The 25,327-nt window shown below is 38.6% G+C and overlaps 1 protein-coding gene across 11 annotated transcripts in view; it reads left to right on the plus strand.

Moving 5' to 3' along the window:
- The window catches only part of OXR1 (oxidation resistance 1), a 282,332-nt gene that overhangs the window by 128,047 nt on the left and 128,958 nt on the right, over positions 1-25,327 (plus strand). For all 11 annotated transcript variants that reach the window (XM_033082730.2, XM_033082648.2, XM_033082702.2 and 8 more), the window contains exon 3: positions 5,803-5,999. In XM_033082730.2, coding sequence (XP_032938621.1) covers positions 5,803-5,999 — 197 coding nt within the window. The remainder of the gene's footprint in view (positions 1-5,802; positions 6,000-25,327) is intronic.

Below are 25,327 nucleotides of genomic sequence, written 5' to 3' on the forward strand. Positions count from 1 at the left end.
AACCAGGCCATATTCAAGAGCATTAAACAAAAGATGTTCTAGCAGCCCTCCATGGCATTGCCTCATGCTGCAGGCACGCAGAACTGTTGGGTGGTAAGTGGAGCCTGACTGCAGACCACAAGCCTTTTACTTGATCCCTCTGAAATGCCAAAGCACCCAAAAAATGCCCAATCATGTGCAAATGTCCTGGCTGTGGGACAACCAGTGTGTCCACAGGAGAATAAAATAAATGTCTTGGAGACTCTCTGTGAAGGTGTCAGGGGGTTAGGCTTCTCCTGTGTTTAAGTTGTCAGACCTTTTCAGTGTTGGGTTTAAAAAAGAAGTTTACCTATTTTGGGGTTTTTTGTTTGTTTTGTTTGTTTTTTTCCAAAATCAGATAAAAACCTGGCTGTCAGCTTCAGTTTGAATCATATTTCATGCTACAAAGAAATCAAATTCATAACCAGTTCTTCAGACTGTTCAAAAACACTAGATACAGCTCTGAAGAGTAAACATCACTCTTCGAATGAGAGGTTTTGCTTCTCTTATTAAGTGTGTAGCAAAATCTCTGCAATGGTCACAAGGGGCACAGAAGGGTTTTTTGTATTTGGTAGATAAGAATGAGCTAGGCTTTCCTCCAAATCCTTCTTACAGTAAAGAATTTTTACTTAGAAATTTGCAAAGACTTAATTGTACATATTCCCAGCTCCTGAGATGCTTCTTATGGCTGTTTGTTTCCACCATAAATGATTTAAGTGTTTCTTTTTTTCCCCCTTTTTGTTTCTGGACTGCCAGCCATGATGGCTTTCAAGATCTGTTTAGAAAATAGTGCCTTATTTTATTTGTCATCCTGCTTTACAAAAATGTTGTTTGACATTGTAATATTGTTTTAAAAATGCATGGATTTTATTAGGATTGGAATAGGTTTGTGATAGTGAATGCCAGGTATGAAATCCTAATGCTCGTAAATTCTACAGCAGTTCCTGGGTAATTCATTAGCCCCAGGACTTCTTATATGTATGGCCTAGCAAACACCTGAGGATGTTTTCTTTTTGAGGGAGCTGGTAAGAAAATGTTCCAAGTGACCCATTCCTGGGAAGTGCTGCTGGGGACCTCAGGGTGCTAGCTGGGCAGGAGGAGGTCAAAGCATCTTTCAGGTAGTTTCTAAGATGCAGGAAACCTTGCTGTTATATGCAGAGGAAGGACAGAGAAATAAAGTTCAACAGCTAGTCAGTGTATCTACCTACAGGAATGTCATGTCACACAGCTTGGAGATGCACATTCCTCCTGGATTGGCTGAATGAGCAAACCCTCAGTGATTAGTAACCAGAGGCTGCTGAGAGACAGATTTAGATTTTGTGCCTGTGTTCAGTGGATTAGAGGTACCAAGGCTGCATAGAAGGTTTCCAACACTTGGGGTTATTGGGATGAGCAGTGTATGTCCTAGGAAGATGCAGTGATATAGAAATGGAGAAAATGGAAGTTTAATGGGTTATTAGCAATAGTGCTATTGAACTCCACAAACAGGTGCACCAAATGCGTGTTTGAACAGGGTTGTGTCAAACCAAGGTGCTGCTCAGCTGTGTTCCAAGCAAACACAGCATCTCCAGACCCAGTCACCAGCAGCTGAGTAACCCCAGCTTTGGCCCTAGGATGTGTTGTCTTGGTTACTTGTCAGCAACTGGTCCTTCAGAGCTATTCCATGTCAGCTTCTCCTCTGAACGAACCACTTTTGCTAGGAACATGCCTGTCTCTACTAATATCCCAAAGAGAGCACAGCCATAATTCACAGATGCTGCCAGTAGCCAGAAGACAGCAGCAATAACCAGCTCAGGGATCCACATGTCCCAGAGGATAAAGATTTTCTTAGCTTTGTTGCATGGTTTTCTCTCCCCTAGAGTTCCTGTGGTTTAAGGATAGATGCAGAAAAAGAAATTTTTGCCCCTTCTACTTCAGATCTCAGTCAAGTTAGGACTTTGTCCTTGCTGTCAGACAAGCATTTCCCAGCCTGACCAGGGCAGTGCTGTCTTTGCAACCATCGCTGTTTGGCTGTCAGCTGGGAGGCTGCAGCAAGCAGCAGCATTTTGTGTCACACCAGGCAATATTGAAAGACCTGTGTTACCCTTGGTTGAAAAGTTAGGTGAAGGCTGCTACAAAATATGTAGAATAAAAGATAAAAGAAAGATTTGCCACAGTATTTCTTTTATCTTTTATTTATTTTTCTCCAAGCAGGCAGCCTGAAACAAAGCAAGAATGAGGAATGTGATCCCAAGGTATTTCATGTTCAGATTCCTTTCTGACAAAGAATAAATCATTTCAGCCCAACTGTGCAGCTGTAATATGTATAAAAAACCCAGCAGAAAACCCAAAACCAAGTGCAAAACAAAGCTAGTAATAAAGGAGGATGTTGGAGAAGGGTCAGGCTTACAGAGAGTTCATTCTTTTGGCTTTAAAATGCATGCAGAACGCAGACTTGGTGGTCTGCTGAAGACAGTTTGAAGACTGCAGTGTTTTTTCAAATTATTTGCTAGCCATGGCTGTATCAATGTACAATTCAAGTGGGATGAAGGAAGATGCATTAGAGTAAACTGTTTGTTTTTGTCAAGTCATTGCCATAAAATTGTGTCCTTGCTTGAACCTGTGTCCTACTCAGCTGACCCTGTTATTGCAGTCTGGGTTAATTCAGACCCTGTATCTTTCTGTCTTTCCTGCCAGAAAAAGCACTGTCACCATGGTCTCTCAAGAACAGTTTGACAATATTACATGTACTTGCTTGGCTGTCATGCTCTTGCTTTGTTAATTTTGCTACTTATTTCTTTGGAAGTCTTACTTTTAAGTTATTCTCATCTGCAAGAATAGATAACTTCTTTGGCATTAATTTGCTACAGGCATTTCAACCAAGTCTTTTATTAATCATAAGTCACTTGAAAAAGGCCATGTGAAAATTTTACTGCTTGGATGACAGGTATTATCCCGTTATTCCTATGTGATGCTAGAAGAATAGACAGTGTATTTGTAATAACAATCTGGTGTTCCCCACAGTGCAGCAAACTCTTTTATTAGCTACATCCAGACAGCTTTATTAATTGGACTGTCCTTCAGACAGCCTTGGTGGTGAAAAATGTGTTCATAACACAGCTGAAAATATAAATCATAACAGTATTTTTCAATTTTTAAAATTTATTTTCACTCACCTGCTGTCTTCCTTTGGGGCAGAACAGAGACTTGCATAATGCAGGACATATGTACACTTATTGATCTGGAGGCCTCAGGATTATGGAGAGGTGCTAAACACTTTGTAGCCTCTTTGCCCACAGCTATTTTGCACTACACAGAAGCAATACGCTGCAATCACAGTGAAAGCTGTGGTCTGAGGTAGAGCATTACTTCTTAAAAACTAGTCATCCTTTAAATCTTCAAAGGTTTCTAGTTGTAAGGAATTAAAAAGACTTTTTATATCACCTGAAAGATGGTGTATTCAACAATGTAGCAGAATAACATTATGATGGAACACCATTTTACTACTAATGATTCAATTAAATATTCCAGCCTTCATTTTGGGTCCCTATATTTGACCATCTGTAGGCTTAAAGCTGTAAGTGTTCAAAAAAAGGTCTCAGTTTCAGAAACGTAATTTTAAGCAAAAGAGCTTTCTTTTCTTCTCACACAATGTTCACTCAGAGGATGCCCTGCCCATTCTTGATTTCATATGCATCAGTGCTCATAGTATTGTTAGTTTATCCCAAGCTGTGTCTCCACTAACTCCATATGTGGGTCCATTGACCAAGACCCTTCAAGTAAAGATGTTTTCATCACAGTGACAAGTTCTTCCCATACCTGTAGGGGTCTTTTAACAGCAAGAGCAAATGTAGGCAGCTGGTTTATGTGGAGCAATAGTTGTTCATTGTTTCTCATAGTGTCACTCTTATAAGTCAGTAAAATAAGCTGCTGGTATTTCTGTACGAACACAGTGCAGAGTTAAACCAGAAACTGTCAAGGCTGGATGCTGCCTACCTCAGAACTTTAGCGAGTTCTGGAGTAATTAAGGAAAAATCAAGAAATATAACTCTAAAGGTGCAGTATCTAACTCAGAAAACCCATACACCAGAATCTGCTGGAGGCTGGAAAGATATCCACTGATGGACTTGTTGGAGATACTAGTTGAGGTGATGCAGCACAGCCTTTCTTATATGTAGGAGAAATAAACGTCCCTGTCAACCTGAACTGTTTGTGCAGAGTCACTGGAGCTGAGAATCACTCCTTCAAATGCAAGACACCCTGGACAAGTCCATAAAAAGGGTCTAGTGAAAGTAGTTTTACTGAATGACATAGAGAAGTTGATTTCTAACTGCCAATTTTCTAACTTCTAGTCCTTTCCCTAGACCAAGCAATACCCTATATGAATATAGTTGTTTTGCCCTCATGGAGTCATTCATAATATTCTGCATACACATTGATACATTAACATATCTTCCAGAGGTTGATCATAACCTGTGTATTTTCCAATCTATTTAGAGCAGCTGTTATTATTATAACAATATTTGATCAGTTAATGTCTTAAACTAGCAGATTCCATTGTCAGTGGAGTAGTCCATGCTGTTTAATTGCAACCAATACCTGGAGAAAATGTTTAAAAAATAAGGAAGTGCAGAGTTAAGAGGGAGCTGCTTAGCACTAAATTGTTAGCCTAATAAAATTGTCCTCTAGCATTGCAGGATTTCATCACTTCACATGCTTTCAGAGTTGTTATGACCCCTTCCTCTCAAATCAATATCTCACTGCAATGTCATAAACCTCTTTTATTTCCAGGATCAAATCATGTAGTCAGCTATATACATGTATAGACACCTAATTTAAGAAAAGTATTGAAAATATCCAATGTGTATGTTGTGAACTTCATTGTTACAGGTTATTTGTCTCTGTTCAATAACTTCAGCAGCATAATAACCTCTGTTATACATTGCTAGAGATAGTGGAGATATCAGAACTATGGTGAATCAGTGATGTACTCACCCAAGAGTTAGTTAAGTCTTTCCCTCAGAACTTTGATAAAATGTCTAGATCTGGAGAGGAGTTGAGAGTGATAATGTCATTTGCCTCTGCTTTAAAAACGACTTTGACAATGTCTGAGAATATACTTGTGCACAAGTTGTGACATTATGTCTGGATATGTGTGCAACTAGAAGGGTAAAAACTAGTTGGATGTTGGGTTCAGAGAATAGTGTTAATAATTCATACAGTACCTGGATGCCAATAATGAGTTGAACCCTAATTTCTTCTGGAGAACAGAGAATTTCTTTTCCTTTGTCCACTGATATTGCAGTGCAGAAATGATGCCTGGAGTTAGTGGGATTCTTGAGAAACAATGAAAATATTGCAGAATGGGAAATGCAGTTGTAGAGGTACATCTGAATTCAGAAGATCATACATCAATTCTTTTCTCTCAAGGCTTTCAGCAACTTTGAGCAAATTATTTAATTTCTTTGTATTCCTCTCATATGTGGAAACTTAAGCCAAGTAATTTAATGATAGGGTGGGAATGGTGGACAGCTCATCTTGGAAATAGATTAGGGATTGATCCTTCTAGCAGCTCTGCATCTGATCTGAGGGCAGTTTACTATTTGCAGCTACATGGGAGATGGATGCACTGTAACTGGTTTAGCAGAAACCTGAAAGGGGGAATTAATGCAAGGCCTCATCTATCACTGCTGTGACATGCACAAATCATTGTACAATGAACAGTGGAATATCGCTGTTATTCTACACATAATCTAGGAATAGAATGATGATTAGTAATGCTTTACTGTCCTAAATTACCTCTAGATTAAAGAAAAAGTCCCAGTCGGTGGATATTAGTGGGCCAGGATGCAACCCAGTGGCAGCTGACGCTCAGACACCTGAGCCCAGCAAACCTTTACCTGCCACTCCGACCGCGGCTTCCGAGGAGGACCAGGACAACACCACCAACACCCAAAGGCGTCACCCACGGAGGAGTGATTTGAAGAGATATTACACCATTGGTGAGTTTGCTTTCACTGGAAAAAATCAAATGCACTTGCTACAAAAGCAGGGTCTGACTGTTTATTTGTGGTTTATTTCTTTTGCTTAATCTACTAAGTTTACAAATGCTCACAGTGTGCAATAAATTATCATATCTTAATGCTTGATGTCAAATTGCTCTAAAGAATTAACCTGCTTTATTTACCTGAATTCTTTCTTACTTGTTTTTTTTTGTTTTGTTTGGGGTTTTTTGTTTTGTTTTTGTTTTTTTTTTTTCTTTTTTTGTTCCACAAGAACTATTGAAGAAAGCATAAAATCAATGCTTTAGGAAAAATATAATTACAATGGATTACTTTGGAATTTCAGCAGCGATTGTTTAAAAGGTTCCTGATTAGAAAGGATTTCCAGTTTGGAGAGGAAGCAGGCATACTGAGTGTGAAGAAATATTATTTAGGGGGCTTATCAGTATCTTTCTCTGAATATTTTGGTTTTCTGGATCTTCATCTGGGATGTCAGTATCTCCATGAGTCATATAAAACCATCTTAGGCACCCTGGAACATGTTTTGCAGCCTTCTTCCCCATAAATAATTTTGAGATTGTGCTTGACTCCTTTTGGCAAGGTTGGAAAGGACCACACGGGATCATCAGGTCTGATCTCCCTGCTCAAGCAGGCTTGTCCCAGAGCACATGGCACAGGATTGCATCCAGATGGCTCTTTAATATCTCCAGTGGGGGATACTCCACAGCCTCTCTGGGCAACCTGTTCTAGTGCTCAGTCACTGCACAATAAAGTTCTTCCTCATGTTCAAGTGGAACTTCCTGTGCATCAATTTCTGCCCATTGCCTCTTGTCCTGTTGCTTGGCGATAGTTTGTGAGCTGTTGAATTATTGCAGTGTAATGTGATTTTTTCTTCTGCACCAAAGGAAGTAATTTCACGATTATAAGCCGCACTTCCGGGTGTCGACAACTTTTCATTCTTTGTCCATACATAAGCCGCACCTGATTATAAACCGCACATTACAATACAGAGTGTGATAAAAGGTATCTATTCTATCACCATCTGTTGAGGCTGGGGGCAGCGATCCTTATCTCCACGGCAGGTATTCTGCTAATGGGCCATCCACTGAAACCAGGTGGGCATTGTTCTTTATCTTTTCACAACCCAGCCTTCCTCCAGCAAGTCATTTTCTGCTAATGGCCCATTAACTCCCACTGTGGGACTGATAAAATTACTTCATCCCATTGGAAGTTGCTCCAGCCAGGGGGAAGAGCCCAACATTTCTTACCAAGATAAAACAGAGGTTTTGGGACACTAAGGGAGCCCCTTTCTCCACTGGACCCCAGAGGAAAACCGGATTTCTCCACATCACCACTGGACCTTTAGAGGGAACCTGCACCTTCTACAGGAGCACTGCTCCAACTGAATCACATCTGTCACTGCAAGGGGACTGCAGCCACCATTTAATGGGACTGCTACCAACACCCTGCCTGATGGGGTGTTAGGTTGTACTCTGACTTTGTCAGGGTTTGGAGTTTGTTTCTTTGTAGTACTGTATTTCTATTTTAATTTCCCTAGTAAAGAACTGTTATTCCTAATTCCCATATTTTTGCCTGAAAGCCGCTTGATTTCAAAATTATAATAATTTGGAGGGAGGGGTTTTACATTCTCCATTTCAAAGAGAAGCTCCTGCCTTTCTCAGCAGACACCTGTCCTCCAAACTAAAACAGCAACTTTTTGTTCTTTGTCTGTATATAAGCTGCACCTGATTATAAGCTGCACTTTGGGTTCGGACCAAAATTTTAGTCAAAATGGTGCGGCTTATAATCGTGAAATTACTGTACTTACATGTCTTTAACTTGTGTAAAAGATAAAGAAAAATCTTTCATTCTTTTAGAAATCTTTCATTCTGTTATGTCTGATCCCTTAAAACTGGCTGTCATTGTAAGTTATGTTACTTTTAAAGAAGGAAACTTCATTAGCAATCTACCAATTTTAATAATGAAGTCTGTATTTCAGGTGGTGATTGACTGTATGTGTTTGCATTTTTTGATGCCCAAAAATTTTACTCTTCTTTTCTCCAAATGATCTTACAGGAATAGCAAAGATAAACCAAGATTACTTTGTACATGAAGCAGGATTTGGGATGTGGGGTGGGTTTCGTAAGAGTAATAATGGAAGTAGAAATCCCACATCATCAAAATGAGTTCTAAATCTAATTCAGTATTAAATCTTATTATTGCCAATTTGACCATAGTTGAATATTCTGTGAGCGCCCAAAACACAGTCTGCATATGGAACTACAGATTAAGTTTTGTGTTTATCTACTTGTTAAATTTCATTCACTGCAGTTTCTTTTGGGACTCTTTACACAATCTTTATAATGTGAACTCCAATCTATATGTGCTTTGAGTGATCACAAGCATGAGCTGCTCGGGATGTAACCTCTGTGCTACAGGGACAGAGTGTTGTTCATAGATTTGAATAAATTGTTTGGATATTCTGCAGCACTCATGTGACAGACTTGTTGACTGGAAAAGGCCTCTGAAGGTTGTGTAGTCTGGTGGTCTGTTTAAAGCAGGATCTCAGCCAACACCAGATACAACAGCCAAGGCTTTGTCTTGCTGAGTTTTGACAGTCTCCAGGGGTGGATACTCCACTGCCTCTCTGCCTGTCGTGCTGGAGCGTGGACAGTCTGTCCACAGGCAACAGCAGCCGTGGGCAGCTTGCCCATAAACAGATGCTGATGTCAGTGAACAGCAGTTGTAGACCCTAGGGAAGTGTGAGGGGATCAGACCACAGAAAGTATCCAAACTTGTGTGTTTTTTTCCAAATATCATCTTCCATTATCCTTGTACAGAGTATTGGGAGAGTCCAGAGCCATCTGGACTGACCCAGTATGGGAGAGGTGTTGGTTTTCTGTTCTTATATACAACCTTGTCTATGGGACTGGTCTAAATCACAAAGACTAAGTTTCTAGAGCCAGTATTAATGCATAGTGCATTATGTTTGACTTGCTGACGGGCAAATTAAAGAGACAAGAGTTGCTCTGTATCTTCTCAAATGTTTGATGGCACACATCCCTGATGACTGTGAAAATGAATGGTTTAATCTGGAACAGAACAGTACTGATGCCAGATGAACATGTTTACTGTACTAACTGGGTTGTTCCGATGTTGAATCTATGGCTTTGGTAACCTGAAAGAATAATTATCTTCTTAGAGCATATGTTAATTTATGACCTATGTCACCCTCTTGATTTAAAAGAAATTTTCTGTGACTTGTCTCAAAAATAATTTCAAATAAATAAAATCTAATAAAATAATTTGTTACTTTCTGAGGATGAATGTACTGACATACCTGTAACAGACCCATACTCTCAAATAGAAAAAAAAAACCAGATTCCTGTGATGTTTTGCATGTGATTGGCTGTTACATAGCATAAAAAAGCACATTAGATCTGTTGCTGACTTAATACAATTACACAGAGGTTTACCTTGTTTTGCCATGGTTTTCATGTTAATCTATGAAAAGCAACCTGTGTTCAAAATCAAGTAAATGGATTAAGAAAATATGTAAGAAAATTAATGCTCTGAGCTGACTTTTTTCTTTTATTTTAAAATTAGTATTCTGTTACATTCACCTCAGAACAAATTGGCAAATGACAGTGTTTATGGCAGTGAGTAACTGAGCTTGAGCTAACAACTTCTAAATGTGTTTTGTGTTACTCTCTTGCTCCTTAAGAATTTATTTTAAGTAATAGTCATGATGTGTAAAGTACTTTATAGATATGACAACCGAGTTCAAATACATAAAAAAGTATCACATCTATGTTTAGACTTGTGCATATAGACAGTTTGTGTTTTAAAATGGAACTGTCAGCGTCACATTGTCTATTAAATTCAAACTTGCTTCAGTGCCTAGCTGGATTTGTTAATATCTACCCATTTTATCAAATAGCTATGCAGCTTATGATTATGTGTAAGAAATGTGTAACTAGTTTTACTTTATCAATTCATGGGATGTATTAAAAAAAATCAAAGTTTTTTTAAAAATATGTGGGTTTTTGATTTGACTATGCAGGAAGCACTTCAGAGATCTTTCTGTAAATCACACTGCTTTGCAGATCCAGAGATGTGAGCATTTACCTTGCACACATATGCTTTGCAGAAGAAATTTAGCAGCTTGTGTATGCTTGCAGCTACTGTGAGTAGGCACAGGCAATTGTCTAAGAGGTTCTGTTTTTAAAGGCTCTCTAGCATCAGAATATTTTTAATTTATTTTTGCCACCTTATGTGCACACAGATTTACCCAGACCTTCCAAAACTGGTTGAGTAATGAGGAAGGAATATCTGGTAATTCCAAGAGATTTTAAAATTTCATCAGCACTGCTCCTAATTTAGACAGCTATAAACAAGTTATTTATTTTGCATTTCCCACCGACTACACTTCAGGTGCTTTCCAAACTTAGTGAATCTAGTTGCACTTTTTAAAAGTGGGGGGAAAGGTAGGTAAGAAAAAAGAACTGATAGAAATAGGCAATGGGGAACAAGTTGTGTGCTTAGTTAAAATGAAATAAAAAATGGAGAGTGAGTGAAGAGGATAAATAGCTCTTCCATATGGCAGGCTCAGGAGGCAGGAAGGCTCCAGCACCTCCAGTGCTGAACTGGTGTGAAGAAATTGAGTGGGAACCTCTAGATTAATAAGATGAGTGTAGGAAAAACAGTCTGCATGGTGGGTTGGATGAAGTTTTTTGGAGAACTCTAGAAACAGCACCCAAGACACTTAAAAATAAAAACCTAAAATTAGACTTTTTAGATGCTTCAGGCACTTAAAAATTCAGGCCACTTATTTCTGAAGTGCTTTTTGTTGAGCAACTCCCTCAAGAGAGAAAAAGAAGGTGCCTTGGTTTTCAGCACTCTGACAAAGGGCTGGAATATTAAACCATGGAGGATGAATTCAAAGCAGTAAGGCTGCATCAGCTTCATGCCCTGTCCAACTGCAAGAGCTTCAGCCATTCCTAGGTGGCTGCCTCACACCTGTGTTGTTTGTAGAACCCAGCTGAAGGGTTGTAGGACTATACTTCATGATATGATGCCTCAGGACATACTTTTAGCAATTTATGAAGGTGAATGAAGTAGTTAATTTTACCCTATAGAAACATGCATTTGAGATATATACTCAGCTGTGCAAGCCTGGTGTATAGTGCCTAGACACCTCTAAGAAGACATCCCAGTGGACTGTCTACCTAATAACCCTGGTTTTGTAGATATAAAAGGCCTTCTTTTGTTCTATTTGCTGTTCAAAAAAAAATGCAGCACTGGTATAGAATAAATACATGATTTAAAAATAAGAAGATTGCATAAAATATTTTAATGATCAGACAAAATAAATTATGAAAAAAGACAGAAGTTCATACTAGGAAATGTTATAGTACAGTATTGGTGGGAGATGAGGAATGCAGTATTTTTAAAATTTATTTTATTTTTATTTTTATTTTATTGTATCTTTTAATAAAAGCCTTAATGCAAATTCTGCTGTTCAGGCTCTTGCTAGCACAGCTCATTTAATTTAGAAGACAACTAATTATCAACTGCCCCAGGAGACATCTTTTGTTGGAAGTTGTTTCTACTACAGCTACACACACTTAGAAGTTTAGACAGAATGCCAAAGCATATATGTGTGTACATAATATGCAGCATGAGGACACCTGGGAAATACTAATTGCCAAAGTTCCCTTCCCTACAGTGGTCTATTTACAAACAAAAAAATTATTTCATGTTCCACTTGTTAAAAAAATGAGAAGAGGAAAGAAAGAAAAAAACCCTTTCCTCTTTCATACTCTCTTGCAAATGAGGTCAGTAGAATTCTTAACGGAGAAAATATTTTCTGCTAGCTTGACCTTACCATATTAGTACTCTGAATTAACTAATATAAAATCAGTGTGGAAGAGAAATTAAGCTTTTGGGATAAGCAAGTCTGAATAAATACATATTAATTGACTAAGTTTCCAAAACAGTTGTCTAGTAACTAATGCTGAAGTGGCAACTGGGAAAAGACTGATTTTTACATGGATTCCTAATCTTGTTTGTAAGAGACAAAGTTTCGGTGGGTAGTTGCTTTAAATTTTGCTGGAATTATTTTAGTCATAGATTCACAGAATGATTTGGGTTGAAAGGGACCTTAAATTTCATCTGGTTCCAACTGCCTTGCCATAGGCAGACACTTTAACACTAGACTGGGTTTCTAAAAGCCCCATCCAGCCTGGCCTTGGATACTTCCAGGGATGGGGTGTCCACACTTTCTGTGAGCAATCTGTGCCAATGCCTCACCACCCTCACAGTAGAGAATTCTCTCTAGTATCTAAACCAACCCTCCTTTAGTTTAAAGCCTTGTCCTATCGCTACATGTCCATGCCAAAAGTCCCTCTCCATCCTTCTTGTAGGCTCCCTCCAGGTACTGGGATGTTGCTATGAGATTTCCCTGGAGCCTTTTCTTGTCCAGGCTGAACAACCCAAACTCTCCCAGGCTGATTCCATAGGAGAGGTGTTCCAGCCCTGTGATCATTTTGGTGTGTCTCCTCTGGGCTCACTCCAGCAGGTGCCAGGGCTGGAAGCACTACTCAAGGAGGGGTCGGTCTCACAGAGTGGAGCAGAGTGACAGAATCACTCAGGATACGTTTGGTATTCTGGGCTGTGAACACACCTTGCTGGGGCATATTGAGCTCCTTGTCAACCAGCACCCCTAAGTCACTTCTAATTATTTACTCTTTCTAAATGCATTGTTTTGAAAAGAAGATGGATATTCCAAAGAATTTAAGCATAGAAATATAAGTTATAACTGGTCACAGGAATCATTACTAATGCAAAAGCAGTATAAAAGAGTGTTTATAAAGTGCAATAGAGATGATTTCATGGGGAAACCTAAAACATGTTTCTTTGAAGTGATTAATAAATCCATTCTTCATGTTATGAAAGGAAGAACTAAATGAAAAGTGATCAACTACTATTTAGTAAATACAATTATACCTAACCTTTGTGCTATATGCTTTCCAGTGAGTCTGTTTAAGCCATGACTGTCACAATGGTTTGGAAACATAAATATCACACTGTTGAGATATGCAATAGATTAATTTTATTTCTGTTTGCATACATTCCAATTTGCTTCCATAAAAATATTACTTCAAAATATGTCAGAAATATCTGTTTAAATGTGAATTTGTACACATTTATTACTAAATCTATATGGTGTCAGAGAATCTGCCAATATAAAATTAATGTGTGGCATTAACATCTGTTCAAGTGGTGATTTCATATCTCAGAGATCTCTCACCCTGCTGTAAATATTAGAGCTGCTGTGAGTGAGCTAGTCAGACATTAAAGTGGATCTGCTTTTGGATTCAAAACTGGGAAAGTACAGTATTGATCAACCTGAAAATATAAACTTATTTACAATCAAGCTCAGAGTTTTGTGGAGTTTACCTCATGGGACTACCTGCTATTGTAGTCACTGTTTAAAAACAGTTAAGGGGGTGCCTCTTACCTTCTCCTCTAAAATAAGCATAAAACTCATTTGAATGACAGACATTGTGCTTTGTGGTACTCTTGTTTTCAGTGTGCAAATCCCTTCCTGCTCTACAAGTTTTTATTTGGGATGCTCTAGAAAGATATTATTCTTTTTAGAAGACATTATCTGATGTTTTGTATTTACTGTAGAGAGGTTTTCCTGCAAAGGATATTCCATTTTCTTTCCAAATAATGTTCTTATCATTTGGCCATTGAATATATTTGCTTATACTCTTCTGTGTAATTGAATGTGGTTCCTTTTTGTTGTGGCTCCTGAATTATTTTTCTTATTTGTTGCTGATACTAGCAAAGCACATAACATACGTAGATATATTAGTTGTTAGATAAGTGGTGGAGTTTCATACAGTAGGTGCTCTTAATTTCAGCTGCATCTTCTCTCTTTTAGAGAAGGACAGATGGGAGATGGAGCTGCCAGCTTTGTCTCAGAGGATCCAGATGCTGCTCGGACACATTTACAGAGTTTGAATCTGTCCCATTCACTCCACTTATAATTTCTTTCTTGAAAACTCAGTACTTTTTGAGAAGCATCATTCTGACTGCCTTTTTCAAATATGATCTCAGAAACTTTTAGAGGAGGAGGCCATTTTCCTAGCACCTCATTACCTGTTTGTGAGTGATAAGGGAAGGGAAATAATTTGTGGAATGTGTGGATAATAAGGAAAGTGTCTCTCCTAGCAACAGTAACTATGCAAAATTCTTACTCATTCAACCTTTCTGAAGATTTTTATTAGTGATTCAGATCACATAGCTACTCTGGATGAGCAAGCAAGCATTTATTCATGTCTTTGTTTTTATCTTTTTTAGTATTTCAAACTTGGAGCCATTAGAAGCCAGTTTTTAGTGTTGTATCCTTCTTTTGTCCTTTACAGATACTCTGCATATCCTTTGAATATAAATGAGTTCTGAGCTATACAGACAGCATCCACCAGAAAAGTGTTGCTCATTAATGTCCTTTCATCTCAGTATTTCCCTTTTCTTAGCATCTGGTTTTGGTTTTAATCATATAGAATGCTATGGTATCATCTGCTGAGTCATTTTGGGCAAGAAGTATTTCAGGATTTTGTAATTTTCTTGCTTTACATCAGGGTAAAGATGAAATCTTTTATAGTTCTGTAGGCAAGCTACCCAGCTTGCAGGATCAGCTAATCATGGGTACACTTGGGATACTCGAATTTGAATCTCTGAGGGAAGGAAAAAACCTGATCTGACCCATAAGCTCTCAGCTCATAGAGGTTGCATCACCCTCACTCTATCTCAGTGGAGGTTTTCTGTAGAAGAGAAGAACCACTGAAAGAAAAGGACATGGTTTCTAACATAGTGTGCCTTGAGCACCAGTCTCTTGAGCACTGGGAAATAGCAAAGTCTTCCTCCTACCAGTGCAAGAACAAAGAAGGAAAATACTGATTCAGTGCTGATGTGATTTAGTGATAGCAGAGGCAGATAAGACTGAGATTTTTGAATCTGGAGACATTGTTCTGGGAGAACAATTATTGCTGGTAGTGAAAAAGGGCTAAGTCAGTGATTTTGAGAAAAATCTTGATCCATAGGAGTTCATGGGATCCATTGGAATACATAGTAAGGATGCTGAAGGAACTGCTGAGGTCATTGTCAGGCTCTCATTGTTTAAAGATTATGGAGATCGTGGGAGGCCCATGACATCTTGGAAAAGGAAAATGCTAGATTGCTTTTCAAAAAGGGCAAGAAGGATTTTCCAAGGCTGTTCCATAGGCTGTTCAACTTCACTTCTAATGGTCATCATCTTCCAGAGCAGCACTATGTCCATGGCACTGTGGCCTAGGCAGTTGGAAAAAAACCTACTTCATGGCTGGAAAAAACTCCAAAGGCAGCTGTCACCAAGCTCATCAGAGGCCCTGTGAGGAACAACTGAGGGAGCTGGAGAAGGGACACGTTGAGGGGCACCTTAGAGCAGCCTGTCTGCAAGGAGGCTGCCAATGGATATCTCAGTCTGCCCTTTGCAGTGGTGCAAGGCAGAACAACAGCACACAACCAGCCTAGAGATTGAAATACAAAAGGTTTGTACTTAATATAAGGAAAACCTTCTATTCCCCAGTGCATGAGAATGTACAAAGAGGTTGTGCAGTCTCAATCTTTAGAGATTTTTAAGACCCAACAACTCCAGCTTCTATAAGTCAAGGGAATGTTACCATACCAAAGAACCTGCTGTGATTATTCACATTTTATTCATTCTGAAATCAAGTGCAATGTTTTCAGACAGTTTAATAATTCTATATAGCTAAAAAATGCTCTAAAATTTATTGTAAAAAAATTATATTTTACAGTGAAATATAAATAGTAAATAAAATTTAAGGTAGCTGAATTTTTCTGATTCTCAACTCTCAGGAAAAAAAAGTGTTTTAAAGTTCTTAAAATATCATGGAAAATCTCTTGACCCAAGGGGAGTGTGATATTTCTGTTTTAGGGATTTTTTCAGTTCTCTGTATATATATCATGAAATCTATGATTTTTGGGTCATTAATCAGAAGCTCAACTTTATTGATGGTGTCAAATATGTTTTTTACTTGTTCCTTTAAACTTCCTATAAATCCATACAAAACCCTGAAGAGACAAGGGGTGTGGGGGGTGGAAAAAGATATTATGGAAAAAAATCACAGCACAAATACTGCTGGTAACCTCAGTTTGCAGTGTGACTTCCTTACCCTTAGAAGCCATCACTGAGAAGCCATGATGAATGAAGCCATTGAGTTTCCTTGTATGCAGCATATATGTGAGCATGAAATCTAAGATCTAAATCTGATCTTATTTATTGTAGAATAACTAGACTGAAACTGAAGTCAGTCTGGAATAAATCCAAATCCAGCTGTGCAGTGACACTGCTCCAGAGAGGCAGGACCTCCCTCAGTCTCCACCACCACGTGGCCTGTGCTGATGGGGTGGGACCATCTCTCTCCTGTTCAAGGAGGTTGTTTTCCTGCAAGAATGATCCAATTCAAAGGTCTAATTCATTATACTGTGCCAGAACAGACCTTACCCACGACCTAATATTTCTGGGTTCTTAACATGAGGGCCTATCAAATGTGTTGCAGCATGCACTGGGCTTCAAACAAACCGTCATTTTATTTCTTACTTTTTAATAAATTTTTACACTTTTCTGTATTCATGTTTTCTGATTTTTTTATCATATTGTTTTGCTAGATGTTGCTAGATAAATATTGTTAGATAAAGAGGTTGCTAGATAAAGATGTTGCTAGATAAAGAAGAGTGAGATGGGATTTTCAGGAGGCAGATCTTCTTGAGTTAGGATCACCTCCAGGACATCTTGCTGTGAAAGTCCTTTTGGATTTTAACACGCTGGCTTGTTGTTTTGCTTCTTTCCCTCAAAAACATTATGGGAACTGAGTGTTGTCACTAAACCCTGATTTTTACCTTGAACCAGGAAAAACAGTTGGATTTTATCATGGAGTTATTGTATTGTTGGACATTCCACAATTACAGAGCATTAGTATGCACATAGCAGTATGCAAAGACTTTACAAGCATAAAATATTCAACATGTACAAAAAATTCTTTTTATAAATTTAGATACTAATTGGCCAGATATGTTCATGAAAACTAAACAGTGGCAGCAGCCTGCTATGTTTCCAATGAATCTCATTAATTAATATGCTTGATAGATTCTTTTGTTCTTTTAATTTGTAGGAGATAGAATGACACTCTCTTTCCTCTGCCAGAGGAAATGTGGCAAGCATCACCTGTTCTAAGGGCTGTTGACTTGCAGTTTCTCAGGCACTTTGCCATACATTTATTTAAGAACCTGTGACCACTTGGGTATGAAATTGGGTGCTTTTGTCACCTATGTGCACTTTGAACTACATTTTTCCCTTTACACCTGTATGTAAAACAGTGCTGAGGTTGGCTCTTTGATAGTTTGCCAAGTTTCTGATGCTCTTGCTCTGAATAAATCTCAGAGAAAATAGCTCCTCCCCTCAGTCATTTTTTAAAACATAAATGTACTAGGAAATAAAATTATGATTTGAGAAGTTTGCTTAAATTCTGTCTACAAACTAGATGACATGCTCTATTTAGAAATAATAAATTCTCTTTTCATTGAAACATGAGACACTGATTGTTCACAGGTGAACACTTCCCAACAGAGCTGTTAATGTTAGCATCAGTTAGGTACTGAAATCTGCCGGGATCTTGGAGAGAAAACATCATCAGTGTGAGCCCTGAGAAAATGCTGGATGACACCACTGCTGACTCTCAGCTAACAAAAATTCTTCTCGTGGTTTGGCCCAAACTCATCTCCAGTAGAAAAAGATAAATCCTTGTAGGATTGCAACTACATAATGCACAGTTGAGTTGATTTTGATACTTTAGTTAGAGTAGAACAGCTTTGTCATATTATCTGACACTCATCTAAATCTGCACTGATTTCTTGTGATTTTTTTAATCAATATTAAATGCACAAATTTCAAACCTGTCAGATAGAATAAGATAATATACCACGTGTAAAATATAAAACCTATTTCTTATTCAATGCTTGCTGGAAAGCAAACCAAGCCCAAGCAGTTTGGCCTTCCTTTAATACCACATTTCTCTGCTAGGGTTACTAATGGGACTGTAACTCATTACAAGTAAAAAATATGAGAGTAAAAATAAATAATTTGAGAAGTAAAGGGCTCACCGTGAACCCTAGCAGGCTCTTCCAACAGTGGAGAATTTATTTTTCCCTGACAAGGTGGTTCTGAAAAATTGCTTGCTTGAATGAGAATATATCCAAGTGGAATAGTGTAGTCTTAGGAATACCATGTCATTACTACTTGTGATTGTAAATAACCTGCCAGAAAACACTTTCTCTAATATGCCCCATTAATAAAGGTGGGTTGGGCTCAAGTCAGTGTCTCAGTATTCATTGAATGAGGTTCCTGCAGTTGATGGTCTTTTAAAAGCCCCATCTCTTTCACTGTTTTACTGCCATATATGCCATCAAGTTGATTTTCTTATTTCATCTACCAGAGGCAGAAAAAGCATAACTTCATTTTCTTTTGGATAGTTGGTAAATTTCTTCTCCAGAGAATAAATATTTTTCTCTACTCTGCTAAGAGCAAGATGCTGCAAGTTCTTTTGAATTATTTAATTTTTGTATTTTTCAAGGTGGAGAGTGTGCTAAATGACAGTTAGGGACAACTTGAAAACAGGATACTTAATTTTATTTTTAAAACACGAATAGTGGCACTGTCTTACATTGAGAGGGAACAAAAATTCTTTATTCTAACTTCAATCTATATTACTTAGCAAAGAAAGGCTGAAAGATGTTTTGATAGGGTTGAAATAAATATGTCTGAGGGATGTATATTTCATCTGAATAAACCATGAGTTTTAAACTCTGCTTGGGTAAAGAAAGAGGTACCTGATTGCGGGGGTTATGGTGTTGGAGACAAAGAATAGCAGCAGCACAGATATGAAGAACAGAGTGTCAGTGAAGCACCAATACAAGAAGAGGGCAGCACAAGACTAGGTGTGCAAGTAAATGAGAGTGGAGCCCAGGCAATGAAGAGGAGCAGAGCTATCAAAAATATTCACTTGATAAAAGCACAAGTAGTGATACAGAATATCAGAAGAGCTGTGTCTCATACCATAATCCAGTGTTCTGTTAATAAAATCAGCCTTCTCAGATTCTTGTTCTGATGACAATGTTCCTATCAATCACATTTGGTATTAAGACATTTTTAATTTAAGAACAGGGAGAGAATTTCTAGGTAATGTACCTTATTAGCAAAAATACAGAAATATCAATTCTAATACACTGATAAGTACTTTGCTTCAGTTATAGTTTTGTGAGGTGGAAAAGGTGGAAACATCTAGCAGGTTTTAGGTACCCACTGCCTTGTAGACATACTTGCTCCTTTCCTACTGTCAGAATGACTTATGTGTGAATAGAATATAAAAATAGAGGGGGAAAACCTAAATATAATTTGATATTTAGTTGTTAGAGACTACAGTGGGATCACGTTTTTCTAAGCAATACACATCATATGTATGAATGCAAAATTATGTATGGTGGTATCTAACCTCATACACTGAAGAGGTATCTGTTGCTTATTAACATAACTGATGTTTCAGTTTTGAATGTTCATCAGCTGCCTGTAGATTGGGATACTATCTGGAAGATAGGAAATGCAGGTTTGATCAGTATGATTTGGAGTTTTTTAGCACAATGTATAGATTATTCTTTTTTTAAAAGGAAACAGTTAAAAATATGATTGCTATAAACTGGGCAGGTTGTTAATATTTGCAGCCATTCTTATTTTCTGGGGGTTATGTTACATGACCTTCATATTTATCTGCTCAGTGAAACAACTTCCTTTAAAACCACCTGCAGTACTACAACAGCTTTCTTCTGCCATTTGTCCCACCGAAACCTCCCAGGTCTTTAGTTAGCTTGCTACTTATGGAAGAAGTATCAGAAATACAAAGCTTACATGCAAATTGCTATTATCTATACCAACACCAGCCTTGAGATGGAGTTTAGATATGTGTTCTTCACAAATGTCAAGCCAACAAATGCCTGTTTTGGGAGACCAGCTATATTTTGAAATCCAAAACAAAACCCAGGGTCTAGGTCAGCTGGCTCCCTCCATCCCAAAGCTGCCTGGGAGGTTTCCCTGTGTAACCCCAAGATAAATGCAGCACCACGTGCACTCCCAGAGCCAGTGCTGGAAACAGAGATGTAGCAGGCAGTATAACAGTGCCACCAGGTGATAGCATAAAATGTAGGGCTTGCTGCCACAGGAATTTGGTTCAACAATTATTTGCAGATCAGCTCTGTTGTAAAGCTTCATTTTCCTCCCGAGGCTAGTGTTTGGAAATCTTCAGACATAACTAACATGTTCCTGCTGTAAGTTCCATCATAAACACAGTGCCTATGCCTTTATTGATTTTTTTGGGAAGGAGGGAGGAGGAGGGGAGGAACAGATTGCTTTTGGGATTCTTTGCAATTTTTCTGGGTATCAGGGAAGCCTGTTTTGATAATGGTAGAAGAATCAATCTCTTTGAATTTGCCTGCTTGTAATATAGCACAGATGAGAGAAGAATCAGGACAATGTTCTAACAACTATCAGTCTAATGTTATTTTTGTGACACCCTAAGGCAAGCAGGATAATTGTTTTAATTGTTACGATCGCAGTTTGAATTTAGGTTATTCATGGAATGATAGAATGTTAAGGGTTGAAAAAGAACTTAAAGATCACCTAGTCCCAACCCTCACCTCCCACTACTGAGGTTGCTCAAGACCTTATCCAACCGCAACACTGCCAGGGATGAGGCATCCACAACCTTCCTGGGCAGCCTGTTCCAGCACCTCACCACCCTTACAAGCAAATACAGTAATTTCATGTCTATGAGGCGCACCCTTTTGACTAAAATTTTGGCCCGAACCCGGAAGTGTGCCTCATAGTCCGGTGCGCCTTGTATAGTGACAAAGTTTGGAAATTTGCCAACCCGGAAGCGTGAGCCACAAGCCGCGGGGGGAGCCGGCAGGGCCACGGCTGCCGGGTGAAGGCAGGGCCGCAGCCAGCAACTGTGGGGGGGGAGCCAGTGGCAGATTCTCACTGCAAAAAAAAGTGCGCCTTATAGTCGGGTGTGCCTTATATACAGGCAAAAGTTCGGAAATTTGCCGACACCTGGAAGTGCACCTTATAGTTGTGAAATTACTGTAATTTCTTCCTAATATCTAAATTTCCCCTCTTGCAATTTGCACCTGTTGCTCCTTGTCTTACCACTTTAGCTCCTGATGAGGAGTCCCTCTCCAGCTCACCTGTAAGCCCCTTCAGGTACTGGAAGGTGCTGTGAGATTCCCATACAAGCTTCTCTTCTCGGAACTGAACAGTCCCAGTGTTCTCAGCCTGCCATTGTCACACAAGTAATTCTATCTGTTCTATCTGAAGGATGTAAGCAATGTTCTTACTATGTTTTCATTGTCTAGAACTATGTTTTTGAACTCTTACTCTTTACACTAGATTCTAAGGCTTTTGCTCTTTAAGGTACTTAAAGCATATTTTTACTTAAAACTTCTACTTCATATCTATGCAACTTAATGATATTTCTACTTACTTAAAACTAAATCTTATTACTCTATTTCATGTCTATGTGGCTTAATATATTTTATTTTTTCTAAAAACTTTAATTCAATCCCTACATTCTGATCTTTCTCTGAGTCCCTCAGAGAGGCCTCTGTTTTTCACACTCCAACAGCTGGGGACACCAGAACTGTATGCAGCACTCCAGGTGTGGTCTCACAGGAGCAGAGGGACAGAATCACCTCCTTTGACTTGCTGACCATGCTCCTTTTGTTGCAGCCCCAGATTTTGTTGGCTTTTTGGGCTATGAGGCCATACTGCCAGCTCAGTTTCCATCAACCATCACCCCCAAGTCTTTCTTCACAGGGTTGCTCTCAATCAGTTCTCTGCCCAATCTGTGGGTGTGCCTGGCACTGGGATTGCTGTGATCCTGGTGTAGAACCTTGCACTTCACTTTGTTGAACTTCACGAGGTTTGCATGTCCTCACCTCTCAAGCCTGTCCAGGTCCCTCTGTATGGCATCCCTTCCCTCCAGTGTGCTGACCACACCACACAGCTTGGTGTCTCCACCACATCCATGCTGTCCACAAAGACGGTGAACAGTTCAGTGTGAATTGAAGGTGGATTTGATTTATGTGTGTCATCTGTGATGATCCTGCTGGAGTAATTTATGCAGAAAAGTATCTAGGAATGTGATTCCATCCTAGTGGGGAAATTCATATTAACAAAAGAAGGTATTTGCCACTCTGAGGAGTTTTACAGACAACTAGTGTCAGTTAACACTGTAGATGTATTAGCACAATAAACCTGTTGTCATGCAGCCTACCATCATAACAAGAGAAAATGGAATAAACGGAGTCCCTTCAGTATATTCAGGAAGCACTGATGAAAGTCATATAGAATTATGAAGGATTTTAAATCATTTACTCTTTAGCTGTATTCAAGTTTATTAATGAAAACAGGTTCTTCAGTTAAAGTGTAATCAGATTTGATTGCTTGAAGCAAGCTGCCCTCAAAGCATATCCCACTCAGGGAAGTGCTGTAAGTTGCTATGTTAATGTATGGTGGGGGAAGCAATGCTTTCAGTTAAATACTTGTATTTCCTCTACCAGAACTTGTTTTTTCAGAGAGCAAGTCTTCCCACTATTGCAAATTACTTTTCTTGTACAGGTGAGGGAGGGAAGATGATGTTTGCCTTTCTTTCTTTCTTTCTTTCTTTCTTTCTTTCTTTCTTTCTTTCTTTCTTTCTTTCTTTCTTTCTTTCTTTCTTTCTTTCTTTCTTTCTTTCCTTTCTTTCTTTCTTTCTTTCTTTCTTTCTTTCTTTCTTTCTTTCTTTCTTTCTTTCTTTCTTTCTTTCTTTCTCTTTCTTCCTTTCTTCCTTTCTTCCTTCCTTTCTTCCTTCTCTTTCTTTCTCTCTCTTTCTCTTTCCTTCTTTGCTTCTTTCTTTCCTTCCTTCTTTCTTTCCTTCTCTCTTTCCTTCCTTCTTTCTCTTTAAATTCACAGCAAACAGTTAATGCAGAATTAGGGTTTCTTTCTCTAAGTTTCTATAAACACTCTGTGTCTTGTGGTTTATAAGAGCCCTTATCTTACATGCCATTCTGACATTTTCTGTGATTTTGGAGTGACTCCTTCTTCACTTGAAGAAGTAGGATTGTATATAAAATAAATAAATTATAAAACTTTCTTCTCTTAGTAAACAAAACTTGTTATAAGGGTACTTTGTAGACAGCTGTAATATTTGCTGGTGGGTAGAGGGTTTAAATGTACCTTCTTCTTGCTGTACTTAAGTGACCTATAAAGAGAATGTTTTAGGTCTGTTTAGCCTGCAAGCCAAGGAACTGTTTTAATACTGCTGCTGTCAATACTACAGGAGCAGGTTCAGCTCAGACTTTTCATTTGAGATGATTTCTGTTCAGCACGTTATGTTTCATCTTGGGTGTTGTTTCAATGATGCAAGCAGGATCAAGCAATTTGCCACCACCTTTCTGAGCAGAACCCCACCAAAAAGGCTGTTGAAATCAGAGATAAATTAATTTCTTAAGAAATCAAGAGTCTTTCTTCCAGTACTGTAATGCTCTAAATTTTGTATTGAAATATATACAAATTCCTGTTCAAGTAAACTGAACTACTCCTGTGGAATTCAAATTCAGTCACTGTGACCCATGGGCTAAATTAAATGGGCAGCTCTCCTCTGTTGCATGAGTGCTGATCCCCTTTGTTTTCATATGCTGATAATGCCAGCAGGTAAATTAGCTTCTTTGCAAGGCAGATTATTTGCTGTGCTCTCATTCCTTGTTCCTGATTCCAGCTAATATTTCTGGCCTGTGAACAACACTACAAATATGTGAGGGCAGGCTGTCCTAACCAGACAAGTAAAATTTCCCGGTAAAAGACAGTGCTGGCAGATGATAGTTTGCACCAACCGTAAATCCTAGCAGAAGTCACCAAAGCTGGAAGAAACTTCAACAGATTCAGGGGTTGCAGACATACTCTGATACACAGCACATTAGTCTCTTCATAATAAATTATGTATTAGTTATTAGTGTTTCTTAATGGCTTGTGATTTAAGAGTTTTTGAAATGCAGCAGATATTTATATGCTGCCGTCATTCAGGGGGAGGAGAGGTTAGTGCATTGCTCATCCCACAGGGAAATTAGCTGTTACCCAGTTAACCACTTCAAAGCATCAATGCCTACAAATCTGATTATCAAATTAGATTAAATGCCTTTCATTTAGCTCTGTAGAATGTATGAATTCAGATAATTTAAAAAATAACAAGTAAGCACAAAAGTTGGGGCAGGGGCAAAAATGTGTAATTCTTCATGTACAATATAAATATAATCTACCCTACTATATTCAAGAGTGAGTACTAGATGAAGGTGTAAATCTGCATAAGCTGTCAGGGTTCATGAAAGTTGACTCTGAGTTTGCTTCATCAAAGCTTTAAGCAGAATGTGCCCATCATTTCTGCACAATGTTCTTCAGGAGGCTGTAGGCAGTAATGGAGAAACTGGCTTCACCTGCATAAAGATGGTTTGTTAGGAATTACAATGATTCAAATACAAGCATGGAATGTTGTGAGCAGGAACAGTCTGGCAGCTCCTTACCTTCCAGGCAGGACGTGTGCATAGAGGACTGCCCAAACAGGGGTGCGTGGGACAAAAGTTGGCTGTTTGTTCCCTCACTTTTGTCACAACAGACTTGACCAAAATAGAACTGTAAATTAGCCCCACTGAGTTCACAGCTTCAATCCAAGATCTGGAATTCCTTTTAAATTTGAATAATTGCTAATTTAATTGGAAATGGTTAATTCAGCTTTCTCCAGCTATTTACCATTGTGGTGCCCAAAAGGTGTCCACATCTGCTTTTGTACTCTACAAATTATGGTGATTTTTAATAAATGGGTGCTTTTTAATAATTGTTTACTTTGTGGGTTGTTTTTTATTTGAAACAGCTGAACAACACTCAGGAAAGAATTTAGCCAAACTACTTTGCAGGATTGAAGCTAACTAGGAAAGGATCTGGTTTTGCTGTTTGCAGAGCTGAAATGTCACCTTCTTGGAGACCACTCACCTCTTTTCAAACAGCAACATGCAGTGAGAGCACCATGTGGGAATTTCTAAACACTTTGTGAATCAGGATCTGATCACTGAAGTAAAACTTATTGAGGCAGAAAAGGGAGTGGAAATTATGTTCTGGTTGG

This window comes from Catharus ustulatus, chromosome 1 (assembly GCF_009819885.2).
Source record: "Catharus ustulatus isolate bCatUst1 chromosome 1, bCatUst1.pri.v2, whole genome shotgun sequence".
In the NCBI taxonomy this organism is placed as follows: Eukaryota; Metazoa; Chordata; class Aves; order Passeriformes; family Turdidae; genus Catharus; species Catharus ustulatus.